This window comes from Kogia breviceps, chromosome 18 (genome assembly GCF_026419965.1).
Source record: "Kogia breviceps isolate mKogBre1 chromosome 18, mKogBre1 haplotype 1, whole genome shotgun sequence".
Classification (NCBI taxonomy): Eukaryota; Metazoa; Chordata; class Mammalia; order Artiodactyla; family Physeteridae; genus Kogia; species Kogia breviceps.
The window spans coordinates 849,699-866,552 of NC_081327.1; the positions used below are offsets into that span (position 1 = coordinate 849,699).

The 16,854-nt window shown below is 42.7% G+C and overlaps 1 protein-coding gene across 8 annotated transcripts in view; it reads right to left on the reverse strand.

Annotated features, from left to right (window-relative positions):
* Positions 1 to 16,854, reverse strand: part of LOC136791966 (zinc finger protein 586-like) — a 33,655-nt gene that overhangs the window by 7,580 nt on the left and 9,221 nt on the right. Inside the window, exons 5-7 of one of the 8 annotated variants that reach the window (XM_067019995.1) lie at positions 5,157 to 5,217; positions 4,545 to 4,679; positions 1,671 to 2,152 (exon numbers count right to left, since the gene is read on the reverse strand). In XM_067019995.1, coding sequence (XP_066876096.1) covers positions 4,588 to 4,679; positions 5,157 to 5,217 — 153 coding nt within the window. In that variant the 3' untranslated portion in view covers positions 1,671 to 2,152; positions 4,545 to 4,587. Of the gene's footprint in view, positions 1 to 1,670; positions 2,157 to 3,920; positions 3,937 to 4,544; positions 4,680 to 5,156; positions 5,218 to 5,640; positions 7,938 to 9,164; positions 11,075 to 16,854 lie in introns of those variants that run through there. The other 7 variants (XM_067019994.1, XM_067020001.1, XM_067019997.1 and 4 more) reach the window with 7 other exon arrangements.

Here is a 16,854-nt window from a genome sequence, read left to right on the forward strand (position 1 = left end):
GGGCTCTAAAACTTTTGGGGAAAGGAAAAAAGCCTCATGGGTAGGGCTTCCCTGGTGATGCAGTGGTTGAGAATCTGCCTGCCAATGCGGCGGACACAGGTTCAAATCCCTGGTCCGGGAAGATCCCACATGCCACGGAGCAACTAAACCCGTGTGCGACAACTACTGAAGCCTGTGCGCCTACAGCCCCTGCTCCACAGTGAGAGAAGCTACGGCAATGAGAAGCCTGTGCACTGCAAGGAAGAGTAGCCCACGGTCCCGGCAACTAGAGAAAGCCCAAGCAACGAAGACCCAACATTCAGCCAAAAAATAAATTTATTTTTTCTTAAAATAAGCCTCATGGGTAAAGGATGTTCCAAACCCACATTTGATGAAGGTGAGGGCATGAGATTTGGGGGGAAAAACCATGGTAACGTGCCTGAGGCCAGAATATACTTTCAACTGTTCAAGGAAAAGACCAGTGCAGAGGTCAGAGATGTCACTGGGCCACAGATAAGACACTATTATTCCACTGCAAAGATTCAGACTTCGAAGAAAAGAGTTATATTTTTGGTGGGAGTCATAGTGCTTTGCGAGCACATCCTGTCAAAGGGAAGCACACACAATAGGCAGCCCAGCTCACGAACCGTTAAACGCAGGAAGGGGCAAATTGCCAAGGGGAAGAGAGGGATGCCCCCCCCTTACCCAGAGGTGGAGGAATAGGCCCTGTGAGCGCCGTCAGCCGCGCACCCGGGAGGTATGCCCCACAGCAACGGATCATCAAGCAACGCTCAGAGAGGTACAGCCCCAGGAGGAAGCCAGGTCCACAAGTGAGTTCAACCTACGAGTGACCACCAGATCCCGCAATTCACGTGAATTTTCGCAGTTAGCGGCGTTATTCATACCTGCACCAGCAGAGGGACCCCACCGCCAAGAGTCAAACTTTGTTGGCGGGGAACTCCCACCCCCGCGCAACCCCAGAGGCTGCGGGGCAGGAGCAGCGAAGAGACTCTGAGGAGTCATAGGGTTTGAAGCCAGGGTGTGCAGCACAACCTTAGGAGGCAGACGAACAGCCCGCAGTCGCCCACGAGTTCCCGCCTTCCCCGCGACGCAGAGTGCACACTGCCCGCCGGCCGCAGTGTCCTGGCTGAGGGAGGGAGAGGTGGGGTGGAGTCCACCTACCGGAACCTCGCGCGAGCCCATTGCCCAGACCGTGGGGCCCTCCGTGGGCCTCCTCGCACAGCCTGGTCTGGCCCGGTTCCCATCTCCGGACCCGGGAGACCCCCTCCAGCTCCCCTCGGCAGCCGGAGGAGCCCCAGCAGAGGATAGTCGTTCTGGCCGGGCGGCCGCAGCCTCCCCCCCATGAGTCTGCAGGCACAATCTCCGGAGAAAGCACGAGGCGCGCCCGCCCGGCACGACCGGGACGATCCCGCCAATCTCGCCGGCCTCCCGGAACTCTGAGTCGGGCACCGCGGCCGAATCCCATCCCCTGAAGACATTGCCCGAGCTCCGGAAGCGAAGGGGCAATATAAACGTGGCTGCCAGGCTTCCCTGGTGGAGCGGTGGTTGGGAATCCGCCTGCCGATGCGGGGGACGTGGGTTCGTGCCCCGGTCCGGGAAGATCCCACATGCCGCGGAGCGGCTGGGCCCGTGAGCCATGGCCGCTGAGCCTGTGCTCCGCAACGGGAGAGGCCGCAGCAGTAAGAGGCCCGCGTACCGCAAAAAAAAAAAAAAAAAAGAAAAGAAAAGTGGCTGCCAAATGGCGCCCGACAACCGGCGCCAACGTCAGCGGGACGGATTCGGATCCCGAACCGACGAGGGCGCGCCGCCGGCCCCCGGGGTGCTGGACCTTGTTTCGGCCTACCTCGGAGCGCGTCTCTCAGCCCGGGAACGTCACTCGGGCTGCCCAGAATGGCACCAGAGAGTTCGCAGGAGGACTTAGAAAAATTCTGCAGCAGGCAGTGTACACCTAAAACCATACAAAGATTCATGGAGAACAACGGGTGAATTTTTTTTTTTTTTTTTTTTTTTTGGCTGAGCCGTGTGGCTTTGCGATCTTAGTTCCCAAATCAGGGGGATGAACCTTCGTCCTTGGCAGTAAAAGTGCTGAGTCCTAATCACAGGACTGCCAGGGACTGCCGGATATTTTAATTCTATCATTTTGAGCAGAGGTCTTTCTAAAGAAAAAAAAAAAAAAAAGCCCAGAAGACATGAAGGAAATAATTTATAACTTGACCACACAGAAGTTTAAACAAAATCTCTCTCTGCATTGACCATAATAAAGTTCAAAGACAAAAAATGGATGTGGGGAACACTGGTGCTAATGTACATGGAGTGATATGAATACTGATTTCATCATTACTTACCATAAAAAATAGGGGAGGATTAATAGCCTTTTACTAAATAAACTTCCAGCATATCTGTACAATGCAACAGTATGAAAGAGACTGTGTGTGTTTGAAGTGAGGTTAATGTTGATGGTGAACTGTTCCATGACATTTTTTTTAAGGTGGAGAATTTCCTTTCGTTTGTTTTTTTGTGTTTTTTTTTAAGTACATATATTTCTATTTTAAATGATGGACAGGCAAAGGAACTAGAATCGCTACAGCAATTTCAATATCCAAGAATAAAGTTGCCCATAATTTAAGGCTTATTTATAGAGCTGATAGAGACCATGTGATGTTTGCAGTTAGACACGTTGATCAATGGAACACAGAGATCCAAACAAATATGCCTAAGCCCAAGTGACTTTTAGCAAATGTGCAAAAGCAATTCACTGGAGAAAAAATGGCTTCTCTATGATATGGGCAATCAGACATCCACAGCAAAACACAAAAGCAAGCAAGGAAGCAAACAAAAAAACCTTAACCTAAACACCTTAACCTCACACCTCGTACAAACAAATTCAAAATGGAACACTGACGTTAATGTAAAACTTAACACTAGAACACACTGCAGAGGAAAATATTCCAAGAAAAAAAAATGGGGATCTAGGGTCAGGCAGAGAGATTTCAAAATCTGACACCAGAAGTGTGATCCACAAAAAGAAATGGAGACATTGGAAGTTTTCAAAATTAAAAACCTAGGCTGTGAAACACCTTCTGAAGAGGATGAAAGGACTAAGGACTGAAGCAGGGAGAAAACATGAGCAAACCACACATCAGATATGAATATGAAAGAACTCTCAAAACTATTATCTTTTTAAAAAATCCAAATACAAAATAGACAAAACACAGAACAGGCATTTCACCCAAGAGGAAGAGATATGATTGGATGGCAAATAACCATGTAAAAAGATATGAGGCATTTCTTGGGAATGCAAGTGAAAATCATAGCGAGATACCTGGACACATCCATCAGAACGCCTTAAACAACATACAGAACGGTAATAAAATGCTGATAAGGTCGAGGAGAAACCCAGTCATTCACGCATCACTGGTGGTAATGTAAAGTGGCACAGCCACTGTGGAAAACACTGTGGCGGCTTCCAAACACACAAATAACAAAAAACAAAAAGCTTTGCAAGTACTGTACAATCCAGGAACTCAACCCCTAGTCAAATAAAAATAGATTGTCAAGTAAAGGATTGACTCAGCATGTCTAGAATGTTCAGAACCAGCACATTCCAAAGAAAGGTCGGGCCTTGCCTGGCTCCTGGGAAGCCCTTGGAATGCCTGATGAATGTCCTTATTTAGTTGGGGACTTGGATAGTTGAGGCTAACAGTGTGATTTATGGCAGGGGCCTTGGGCCACGTGGTATCAGTTTGAGCTCCAGGAAGTCAGCTTTGTGGGGTCCTGTGAGTCCTTCTAGGGAGCGAAACATCAAATTGGAGGGTGATCTGGAGGACCCCACCTATTCCCCCGCTGGACAACACTTATGTTCATGAAAAATCCTAGACTTGAATGGTCTCAGCACCTCTGTTCATCAGAGCCCCAAACTGGAAACAACACGGATTCCTACAAGGAGTGACTGGTTACAGAAATGGTTGGTGGCAGGGGTAGTCGTGGAAATAGAAGTGTTTGGATATACATAGCAAAGGAAGAATGGACAGGACTGGGCAATGGGTTGACTATAACATGGGGACATACAGGATGAGGAAACTCTTCTGGAGTTTGGAAAAGTGTCACTACGTGAACAGTGGTACAATCCATTCAGACAGGGGGAAGTTTGGGGCGTGGCCAGGGTAAAGAAGAAGAACGAGATTTAAGGGTTGGACCATTTTTAATATGTCATTTCTGTGAGGCATCCAAATCAGAAAACCAACTAGATGGTTGTATATCTAATTCTGGAAAGAGTTGAAATCTGGGGTTTATAAGCATAGAGTTCGTAATGCCTTAGAAATGGACTAGACCACTCAAAGGTTATTTATTTTTTTTAATCATCTCGGTAATAGACTGTAGGGCCCAGCGTGGAGCAACAGATGCACTTCAAGTTTTTGAGCCTATGCTGGTGAACAGTGCTGTGGAGGAGCACCAAGAAAGGTAGTAGTGCAATGAGAAACCTCTGGTTGTCAGGAGCCAGAGATAACAGCATTCCAAGAAACCAAGATTAGTGAGCCACTTACCTGAACTGCTCTGAAGGAAACCAGGACATGTCACCCCAAAATATCACCCACTGTTTGGCACACCAATCATTTTGAATTCCAGGCACTTATGACACAGCAGATGCAGGAAGGATGCTCTGACACTTCTTTTTCTTCCTGAGAGCAGGAGATAAAACTCCCATGTGAAAGGTACCATCCCTGTACCAGGAGCAAAACATTCTTAATCACCAGAGACAAGAAATGTGAGTGGGAGAACTGGGGACTGAGCAGTTTGTACCAACAAAACCTTACTAATCTCATGCCTATCTTCCTAGCTCACTTCTTCACCATGAACTATCCACAGCCCAGACCCCTTTGTCAATTCTTCACAAATTGATTCTTTGTCTAAAAGATATAAAAGCTTCCTGTTCTTGTCACATCTTTGGGTCTTCGATCTCTCATGAAAACTCCCATGTACACGTAAACATTTAATTAAATGTGTGTGCTCGTCTTCTATTAATCTGTCTTTTGTCAGTTTCAAACTTAGGCCCAGTCTGAGACCCTAAAAAGAAGGAAGAGGAGAATTTTTCCTTCCCTACAGCTGTTAGAATGTCCAGTAAGATGGTAAATGGAAAGTGAGCATTAGATGTTTACCAAAGAATTCATTGGTGTCCATGGCAAAAGAGAGCAGTATTTGGAGCCATCTGGTAGGAAACTGTGTATACAATGAAATAAAGAGCAGATGTCAGGTGAAGATATTGAAAGGTTATATGTTAAACAGGCAAGTGTTCACAAAAGTTCAACTCTTTATTGTTTTTTTTTTTTTTAAAGAGCAGTTTGGGTTCACAGCAAAACTGGAGTACAGTTTGTTCCAATATGCCCCCTCCTCTGCCATCGCTGATTCCCACCACCCCCACAAATAAGAGAGAGCGAGAGTGACCTCAGAGCCTTCCCCTTCTCTACTATCCTATCAACATTCCACATCAGTGGTTGAGTCTACATGCATTAGGGTTCACTCTTGATGTACATTTTGTGGGTTTTGACCAATCTATCTCACCATTATTGTATCATAGAGAATAGTTTCCATCTTAAAAATCCTGTGCTCCCCCTATTCACCCCCAACCCCCGACCCCCTACAATGCCTCGCAACACACTGATCTCTCTACCCTCTCCAAACTTTTGCCTTTTCCGTAATGTCATACATAGTTGGAACCATAGGTATGTAACCTCTTCAGATTGCCTTCTTTCTGTGAGTAATATGCATTTAAGGTTCCCCTCCTATCGCCTCACAGTTCCATAGCCCGCTCACTTCTTTTTAGCGCCAAATAATTTCTTTGCATGAATGTACCCATCTGTTGTCCGTTCAACTCCTGAGTGACATCTCGGTTGCCTCCCAGTCCTGGCAGTTATGAAAAAAGCCACCGTTAATGTCCACGTGCAGGTTACTGCTGTTTTTGGTGGGGTGTGTGTGTATATATATATTTTTTAAGTGTCTGTAGCTCAAAACAAGACTAGTTCCTCCTACATTTTACCTCATGTTTTTTACCTCTTTTACCTCATGTTTAGCTTTTGACAGAAAGAGGGACATTTTTCTGAAACCATGGGCTGGGGAGGCTGAAGTATAAGATGGGTGCAGGCCCATGCATATTCCTTCCTTATGTGGTGGGAAGATGACTCTTGCCGTTTGGGATCTAATTTCTCCGTGAACGATCAGGGAAGATACCAGGCGTAAAGAGGGAGAGTGAAGGTTAGAAAAACATGGAGAAGATTAGTTATAGATGCTGGGGTCTCCAGCACATGAACCTAAAAGATTTCTGGATGTGTACAGCAGATTTGGTGTGTACGACTTTGAATTTACAGTGCTATCATCTAGCCACTTTTGGATGTCACACACCACCTCCTCACCACTAGAAAGAAGAAGGAAGATGGATAAACATGACTGAACCCCACAAATGGCACCTCTGAATCAAGACGGGTGTTCTCTTTGGGCAAACTGTGACTCTAAGTTGTGATCCCAGGGTTGTTTTATTTTACTTTCTGTTTTATTTTTGGGCCATGCAGCTTGTGGGATCTTAGTTCCCCAACCAGGGATTGAATTTGGACCCTGTGCAGTGAAAGCACCACATCCTAATCACTGGACCACCAGGGAATTCCCCCCCCCCAGGGTTGTTTTAAAGACTGAACTAATAGGAGTTTACACAAGGAGGATGTGAATGTACTTAATGCCACTTATAAATAACAAAATGATAAATTTTATGTGATACATATTTTTAACCACAATTCAAAACAGAACACCCTCTCCCTGACTCAGACTAAGGGAGTTCCGGGTTCTATCAGGGTCATTGGCAGTGTGGAAAACCAGGGGTCAGCAAATAGAAATATTTTCTTCCTCTTGAGGTGAATAAAAATTGTAAAAGACAGTAGTTGTACGTGCTGTAATTCAAAACAGGAAAGGTAGGGATTAATTTTAGCATTTAAAAGCATACACTGTCCACCTTTCAAAGTATTTACACTACAAATTATGTGTAATTTCTTGGGTTAAGCAGTGCTTGGAAACTTGCAGAGTAACTGAGCCTGTTGCCAAATCTTTTGTTGGTGGCCATGTCTGCAGACTGTGTGTGACCCAAATGGGGTTACGATTGGGGTGGGGGAAGAATTTTGGAGTTTATGTCCATATTTAGTATGTGTAAGAGAGGAAAATGATGTTCCCTCTAGAACCTTCTGAGTATTTGGTTATAACAAAAAGGCAGATCAAGAAGAGAAAAACAAGGGCTTCCCTGGTGGTGCAGTGGTTAAGAATCTGCCTGCCAATGCAGGGGACATGGGTTTGAGCCCTGGCCCGGGAAGATTCCCACATGCCGTGGAGCAACTAAGCCTATGTGCCACACCTACTGAGCCTGAGCTCTAGAGCCTGCAAGCCACAACTACTGAGCCCACGTGCCACAACTACTGAAGCTTGCGTGCCTAGAGCTTGTGCTACGCAACAAGAGAAGTCACGAGAAGCCTGCACACAGCAATGAAGAGTAGCCCCCGCTCACTGCAGTTAGAGAAAGCCCTCGCACAGCAACAAAGACCCAACCCAGCCAAAAATAAATAAATAAATTTATAAAAAAGAAGAGAAAAACAAGCAATTTATGAATGAGGGCAGTGCACACCTTGTGGGAGAAACCTAAACCAGAAGTAACTCAAAATGGAGGCTCAGAACTCCAGCTTTTATAGCAACTTCAACAAAGAACAATAAAGTCGTAGAGAAACGACAGGAGAGAGGAAAGGAGTTTTAGGCTTCCACAGGGGGCAAACTGTGGGAAGGGAAATATATGGAGGGAAACTAATGGAGTAAGGTATTGTTTGCAGATTCCTCTGGTGCCATCTCTGGGTTGATAAGAATGTTTTCTTTCCTTCTTCTCTAGGGAAGATAACATCCACGTGGGAGTTCTATGTCCTGCTTTAAGGAAGAAAAAGAGAGTGTCCTTGCGCCTGCTGTTTCTTAAGTGCCTTGAACTCAAAATAATCAATGTAAGGACTTCCCTGGTGGTCCAGTGGTTAAGACTCCTCGCTTCCACTGCAGGGGGTGTGGGTTCGATCTCTGGTCAGGGAAGTAAGATTCCACACGCCTCGCCACATGGCCAAAAATACATTTAAAAAAAAAATCAATGTGCCAAATTGTGGTGATATATTTTGGTTCACCCCCTTCTCAGGGATAACTGTTCTCTCATCACGATATAAAAATATAACATGTGTTCACTAATGTGTGTCTGGGCCTTACGGCCTGGTCTAATGGCTCCACAGTGAGCATCTTCTACAGGCACAAGAGGTAAATATGATATATTCACAGCACCCAGTGCTGCCCCAGATTCTCCCGAGACCAGAGCCACCCAAACCATCCTGATCCTGATGTGCACCTTTGTCACTTTGTACTTGCTTTCCTTCATCTTGGTACTTTACATGGTGCTATTTGATAATCCAAGGGTATGTCTGATAAATACTGTTGCATTTGTACAGACATGTTTCCCCAATGTTTTCCCTTTGTGCTCATCAATAACAACAACACTGTCTCCAGGCTCTATTTCCTCTGCTGGGGCAAAAGGTAATTTTCTCTAAATTTGTCACAAGACCTGACGGTTTCTGTTCTATACAAAATTTTCATATGTCCATTCATCCATTAGGTAAGGCTAAGCCTCTACTATGGGCCAAGTACTATTAGGTAATTCAATTATCTAAATTAGATCAGTAGCTCCATCCCTCACAGGGATTGCGATATATTTCAATGATCTTAGGACACACATTTTTCTTCCTTCTAACAGCTCTAAAATTGGGAGATATCATATACTGAATAGCATCTTATACTTGTGGCTGAGCAGCTGTGATATTGAGTTCACAGGCTTCATCCTAGTCCTAGTGCTTCAACTGAGTGTGGCAAATCACAACAGGAGAAGTTGCCAAATGCTTCAGAATGTAAGCAATTTGAAAGTAACAAAGGACTCCGTGACTGACTCCTGTATCATATAAAACTATCATTAAGGCACCTTATCACAGCATTTTTCTTTCTGAAATGCCTATGAAATAATGGTCTGTTTTACAGGTGGTGGTATCTTAGCTTTGGTTTAAAAAAAAAAAAAAAAAAGATAGTTTAGCCAGGACACAGTCTTTAAGCATACATCTATACAAATTATTACACAATTTAAATTACTGTAAATGCTAGGAGATCAAGTTCAGATGTTTATGACAAAATACAACTACTGGACTTGACCTAGTCTGAAGGCTCAAGAAAAGATACCTTAAGAATGTATTTCTGTGTATGAAAAAAATATTCTGCAATAAGTTACTATATGTTGAGTGTTGGGAAGAATAGTCCAGTGAGAGAGAGAAGTGCCTGTGAAGGGTTGGTGCTGGGAAGCTGTGTGAACATTCAGGAAAGACAGAAGGGGCTGAGACACAATAAAGGATACTTCATGTCCAGACTCTGAATTAAGGAGACAGAATAATTTGTAGCGGGACTTCCCTGGTGGTACAGTGGTTAGGACTCCACACTTCCAGTGCAGGGGGCAAGGGTTTGATCCCTGGTTGGGGAACTAAGGTCCCGCATGCTGTGCGGCACGACTGAAAAACAATCAAGCAAAAAGAAATAATAATTTGTGGAAATAATAACTTAACTGACCCATAAATCCAATGTATGCAATTTATAAATTTGAAATCATTAGAAATTAAATCTTAGGTCTTATTAAACTACAATACTGTGATGACATTTTTTTACATGGAGATAAAATCAGCAAGAAGATGTAATTCCATTTCACAAATAAAATTATTCAATTTGTACAAAAAGTCAAATTGATCAGGACATCATACGAATTTTAAAAACATATAATTTGTAATACATAATCTACATACACAAATCAAATGTCTAAATCCTCTTGAAAGCAAATCTCTGAGGCTCTCCTGCTTCTTCCTATCTAGTAACCTAAAAGTCAAGGCCATTATTCAAAATCACAGTTCAACAATTTTTCCTTCAAAAATACCTTTCACCAAGATTTTATGTAACAATATAAAGAGCGGAACCACACAACACTGCAAACTAACTGTACTTCAGTAAAGGATAAATAAATAAAAAGAAAGAGCCAAACCTCTATAAAGCATTAGAAGATTAATGGTTATCTTTCTTTCATCCTGTTAGGACAATTTTTTTTCCAGGTATTATCAATAAGTACTTTTCACAATTTTTTTCTCTTTTTAAAATTTATTTATTTATCTTTTTGGGGGGCTGCATTGTGTCTTCGTTGCGCACAGGCTTTCTCTAGTTGCGGCGAGCAGGGGCTACTCTTCCTTGCAGTGTACGGGCTTCTCATTGTGGTGGCTTCTCTTGTTGTGGAGCACGGGCTGTAGTCGCACAGGCTTCAGTAGTTGCGGTTTGCAGGCTCAGTAGTTGTGGCACGTGGGCTTAGTTGCTCCGTGGCATGTGGTATCTTCCCTGACCAGGGCTCGAACCCGTGTCTCCTGCATTGGCAGGCAGATTTTTTTTTTTTTTTGGCGGTAGGCGGGCCTCTCACTGTTGTGGCCTCTCCCGTTGTGGAACACAGGCTCCGGACGCGCAGCCTCAGCGGCCACGGCTCACGGGCCTAGCTGCTCCGCGGCATGTGGGATCTTCCCGGACCGGGGCACGAACTCGTGTCCTCTGCATCGGCAGGCAGACTTTTAACCACTGCACCACCAGGGAAGCCCGTCAGGCAGATTCTTAACCACTGTGCCACCAGGGAAGTCCCATTGTTTCCTTTTAAACTGAGTTTTGTTAACCTCCAAATGTATTTCAATCAGGTCTAGCAGACTTTTTCAAAACAAGTTTTGCAACCCGTGGCTCAATCAAAAGATGGAGTGACTAATCTGTGGAACTGTGTATGCACAGGAGAAAAACAAAAGATTTAACAGACTTTTCTTTTCACATTTGGAGTCGGAGAAGTCTGATAATGTCAGAGATTTGAACACAACCAGGCTGAACATCCATTATCCAGGAATGTGTCTCCTCCACAAGGAAGTTGCAAACTCAAGGGACACTGAGGTATTTCAGCCAGCTCAGAATACTGTAGAAGGAAGCAAAAGATTGGAAGAGAGGGCTACAAACAGGACAAAGAGGGACAGGGTTTAGGCGGATTCCCTAGTGAGGAAGTTTTAAGCTTATAATGCCATAGTTCCCTAAGTGGGCCCTGTAATACTTTTAATTTTCAAGACAAAAAAAGAGATGAAAAAAAAGATAAAAATCGGATTAACCAATGGCCCTCTCTCTATACTTCGTAAGAAGAGGATTCCAAATGCCATTTATACTCTGACTGCCTCCCTGATTTTTTAGTGAAGGGTATTTTGTTAGGCAGATCCATGTCTATTACACTGTGTTTCAATCCACATCTATTACACTGTAATGTCAATTATACTGTTTCCCCATGTGTGAAATACAAATTCAATGAGGCTTAATTCTCCCTGTTGAAAATGGGGAGATTCTCCCGTCTTTTGTAAGAGCATTTAGCTTAGAGGGGTTTTTAAAGACAAAAAGGGGAATGTTTACATAATTCAAAGTATTTTGGTTGGTGCTGGTGGCAGAAAGCTAGTCTTGGCTAAGCATGTTTTGTTGCTAAAGGTGTCACTAAGCAAAAATGTTACTGGAGCAAGGTACTTTTGCAGAGTTCTTGAAACACTTGTGGTTTGGCCCATTCCAGTTCACGTTTCACCTGGTGAGGACGTGCGTAAGATCCAATTCTTTAATGGCCTCTCAGCTCCGTTTAAAAACCCCTTGACATAAGCGACTCCACTTTATTTCATCTTTCACAATGCTGTCAAGTCCTCTTACTTGAAGACTAGTTATATTTATCTTGAAAACATGTAAATAATGGGTTCTATGTTCTTGTCTATATAAGGGAGTGAGGTTTTTTGGTTATTTTTCTGTCTTTGCAATTTCTTAGCAGATGGCTTCGGATGCACATCACATCCTGCTTTAATACTGACCCAATAACGTGGTATAATGAGAAATTTATTTGGCCTTTGTCCCCAGATCCTGGCAGAGCTTCTAAAACCCTTGGAATTTCCTGAGTGACAGGAATATCTTTTGTCACTCATAACAGGTCCCTTCTGTTGCTGTAGTTGCAGCACGTGGGCTCTCTAGTTGTGGCTCGCATGCTCAAGTAGTTGTGGCACACGGGCTTAGTTGCCCCACAGCATGTGGGATCTTAGTTCCCCGACCAGGGATTGAACCCGTGTCCCCTACATTGAAAGGCAGATTCTTTTTTTTTTTCTTTTAATTTTATTTATTTATTTTTGGCTGCGTTGGGTCTTTGTTGCTGCATGCAGGCTTTCTCTAGTTGCGGCGAGCGGGGGCTACTCTTCGTTGCTGCACACGGGCTTCTCATTGCAGTGGCTTCTCTTGCTGCAGAGCACGGGCTCTAGGCACGTGGGCTCAGTAGTTGTGGCTCGCGGGCTCTAGAGCGCAGGCTCAGTAGTTGTGGTGCACGGGCTTAGTCACTCTGCGGCATGTGGGATCTCCCTGGACCAGGGCTCGAACCTGTTTCCCCTGCACTGGCAGGTGGATTCGTAACCACTGCACCATCACAGAAGCCCAGAAGGCAGATTCTTAACTACTGGACCACCAAGGAAGTCCCAAGAGGTCCCTTTTGAGCACAACTGAATTTATGCTTCAAGAGGGGATTTAGGTTGGGGTTCCTAAATAGCCCCACCCACTGCCCTCCAGGAAGGGGGTGTGAGGAGAGAGCTGGAGTTTAAAGCTCTATACAAACTCTTGAACAAGATTTAAGGAACTTCCAAGTCTGTAAACGTACTGGGAGGGTGACAGACTTCAGTTCCATGAGGACAGATGCTCTTGTGCTCCAGACCCTTCCAGAACTCGCCCTATATACTTCTTCATCTGCCTATTAAATTTAAGTACATGTTTCCTTGAATTCTGTGAGCTGCTCTAGCAAAATAATCAAACTCCAGGAGGGGGTCATGGGAACCTCTGATTTAGAGCCAGTCGCTCAGAAGCAGAGATAACAACCTGGACTTTTGAAAGATATCTGAAGTGGAGGAAGACTTGTGGGACTGAGCCCTTCACCTGTGGGATCTCATGCTATCTCCAGGGAGATAATGTCAGAATTGATTGCTTGGTGAGGTTAGAAAACACACACTGCAAACAATGAAAGTGTTTTCTGTCTCCACCACCTTTGTGGACAGGATCTGTGGGTTGGGAGATTTTGTTTTTATTTCTCCCAACAGTCACCATCACAATCTATCTGCTGGTACAAAATCTCAATCACTCATCTCATCAATATCTTGTGTACAGGAAATATGAGGAAAGGGTGATCATTAAACAGTATCAGAGATTCAACAAAGCACACCTAGAATACGACAAATAACTCAGCAACTTCAACAAATAAATAATAAGAATTAAAAAGGTAGGTGGAACTTATAGGTGAAGAGACTTATGAGACAGCTACTGAAAGCCACAATACATTTTGGATCCTAACTACAATTAATCTGACTTAGGAAACACATAAACTTTTGAGATAATTGAGCAGTGATAACATATTTATCATATTTTAAAATATTTTTTGTGTGGTAGCTATTGGGGTTATGAAATCGCCCTCATATTTTAAAAATGCATTCTCAAGAAGTTATGCATTAAATGATGTAATGTCTGAGATCATAAATTAAATAATCCACTAGTGTATGTGAAGATGGACAAAACAAGAATGGCCATTAAATGATAAATAATGGTGGAAGATTGAGAAAGCCTTCATTTGGTGTCATGATATAGTTTTTCCCATTTCTGTATATATTTGAAAATAGCTGTAACAAAAGATAGAATGTGTCTTAGTCTGTTCTGGCTGTTATAACAAAATATCACAGCCTGGATGTTTTATAAACAATAGATAATTATTTCTCACAGTACTGGAGGCTGGAAGTCAGGGATCAGGGTGCTTAGCATAGTCAGGTGAGGGTTCTCTTCAATGTTGCTGATTTTTTGCTCTGTCCTCACAAGGTGTAAGGGGTTAGGGATCTCTCTGGAGCCTCTATTATGAGCCACTAATCCATTCATGAGGGGTCCACTCTCATGATTTAAGCACCTCCAAAAAGCCCAGCCTCCCAATACCATCACCTATGTGGGTTAGGATTTCAACATATGAATTTGAAGGGAACACAAACATTCAGATCATAGCAGTGCCAGTGTATCAGAAATTTAATTTAATCTGTTCAGAAGGATGAAATAAAAAGTGTAGGAGAGTACCTCTGGTTTCTGGTCAAGCATATAAAAAGCTGGCATTTGCCACTCCATCCTAACAAGCAAAAGACTAAACAGACTGAAAAAATTAAACAACTCTTCTTAGATTCCTAAATGAAGTGTGGTCACAGGGCAAACCATTATCCCCAAATTGGAGAGACTGAAAGGGTAACACAGAGAATCTCAAGTTACTGAAGCAGAAACCACAAGCTGAAACCACTGTGGTAACCAATGCCAGGACAGGGAAACCTGAACTGTAATTGACAAATTCCTCTCAGTGGGGACAAATCTGAGAGAGAAGAACTCCAGGGGAGCCCAGTCATGGGGAAAAAAACCGCCACACTTCTGTTGAGTTTTATCTCCTAGAGTTCTACCTGTTTCTCACAGTGAATATCTGAGAAAAATCCTGTCATGCTCCCAGCAGGAAGAAAGGAAAAGGAACCATTTTCAAACATGCCAAAGCATTCTGTTCTTTACGCAAAGTCTGCTCCAGGAGAAAATTTTAAAGCACAGCCTTAGGTTTTATCAGAGCCTAAATGACTGGGGGGAAGGAAAATACCCAACTCGAGCCCACTCTAGCCATCCTTTTCCACCTAAGATAGAGGAGAGACTGGAAAGGCACATGTGAAGTTCACAGTCCAGTAGGAGAACCTCACTAAAACACTGGGCCCTACGTTATGTGTCAAATTAAAATATTTTTTTTACAGAAAACTTAAAACCACAAACAAAACATCCAAAGTTTGGAAATTTTTAAGAAAACATTTCTAAAGACCTAATACGTTAAAGAGGAAGTTATAATGCAAAAAGAAAAAGAAATACTGAGACCTAATCATAGGACTATAGAACACTTCTCCTCTCCCCACACCTTAAAATCACTTAAAAGACCTTTTACTGAGCACATCATACTTAGCTATCAAGAAAAAAGTGTAAGGCATAATAAAAATGTTTTTAAAAGTTTGAAGAAAAAAAAGAAAAAGAAAGTTTGAAGAGACAGAGCAAGTATCAGAACCAAACTCAGACAAGTCAGAGATGTGGACTTATGAGACCAGGAATTCAAAATAGTTATGATTAATATGCTTAGTGCTCTATTGGATAAAGTAGACAGCATGTGAGAATAGACATGCAATGTAAACTGAGATGGAAATTCTAAAACAGAACCAAAGAGAGAAATGCTAGTGAGCAAAAATTCTGTAACAAAAATGAGGAATGCTTTTGAGGAGCTTAATTCGTAAACTGGATGCAGCTAAGAAAAGAATCTGACTTGAGGATATCTCAATAGAAACCCCCAAAACGGGGAGGGGAGGGGATTGAAAAACAAAACAGAATACCCAAGAACTGTCAGGCAACTACAAAAGCTATAAATTATGAGTAACAGGAATAACAGAAAAAGAAAAAGATAAAGCAACAGAAGAAATTGAATCAGTAATTAACAACCTCCCCAAACAGAGTATACCATACTGAAATGGGTTCCCTGGTGTATTCTAGTGAACATTTAAGGAAGAATTTATACCAATTCTCTACTACCTGTTTCAGAGGCTAGAAGCAGAGGGGATAATTCCCAACTCATTTTCAGAGACTAGCATTACCCTAATACCAAAACAAAAGATACTACAAGAAAATTTCAGACCAATGTTACTCATGAACATTGATGCAAAAATTCTCAACAATGAACTACCACTACACATCTATTAGAATCCAAAATCTAGAACACTGAAAACACTAAATGCTGGTGAGGATGCGGAACAACAGAAACTCTCATCCACTGCTGGTGAGAATAGAGCAGACACTTTGGAAAACACATTGGCAGTTTCCTAGAAAACAAACATACTCTATCAGCAATTGTTCTCCTTGGTATTTACCCAAAGGAGTCGAAAACTTATGTTCACAGAAAAACCTGTACATAATTGTTTATAGTAGCTTTATTCATCATATTGCCAAAACTTGGAAGCAACCAAGATGTCTCCAGTAGGTGAATGTATGGCATATCCAGACAATGGAATATCATTCAGTTTTAAAAAAGAAATGCACTATCAGGCCATAAGAAGACATGGAGGAACCTTAAGTGCATGTTACTAAGTGAAAACAGCCAATCTGAAAAAGCTATATACCATATGATTCCAACTACATGGCATTCTGGAAAAGGCAAAACTATGGATAGTAAAAAACATCAGTGGTTCCCAGGTAATGTGGGGACAAAGCAGGGATCAATACACAGAATAGAGGAATTTTAGGGCAGAGAATCTACTCTGTGTGACACTATAGTGATGCAACATATCATTATAAATTTGTTCAAACTCAGAATACACAACCACCAACAGTAAACCCTAATATGAACTATATAGACTCTGGGTGATAAAAATGTATCAGTGTAGGTTCATCGATTATAAGATTATAACAAAAGTACCACTCTGGTGGGGGATGGTGATAATGAAGGAGATGATGCATGTGTAGGGGCAGGGCACCTTCCTCTTAATTTTGTTATGAACCTAAAACTGCTCTTAAAAAATAAAGTCTTTAAGTAAAAAAATTAAAAATGTAAATATGAAACAAAACAAAACACTGGACCAAGGGATTATTAAACCTGGGTTTACTTCCAAT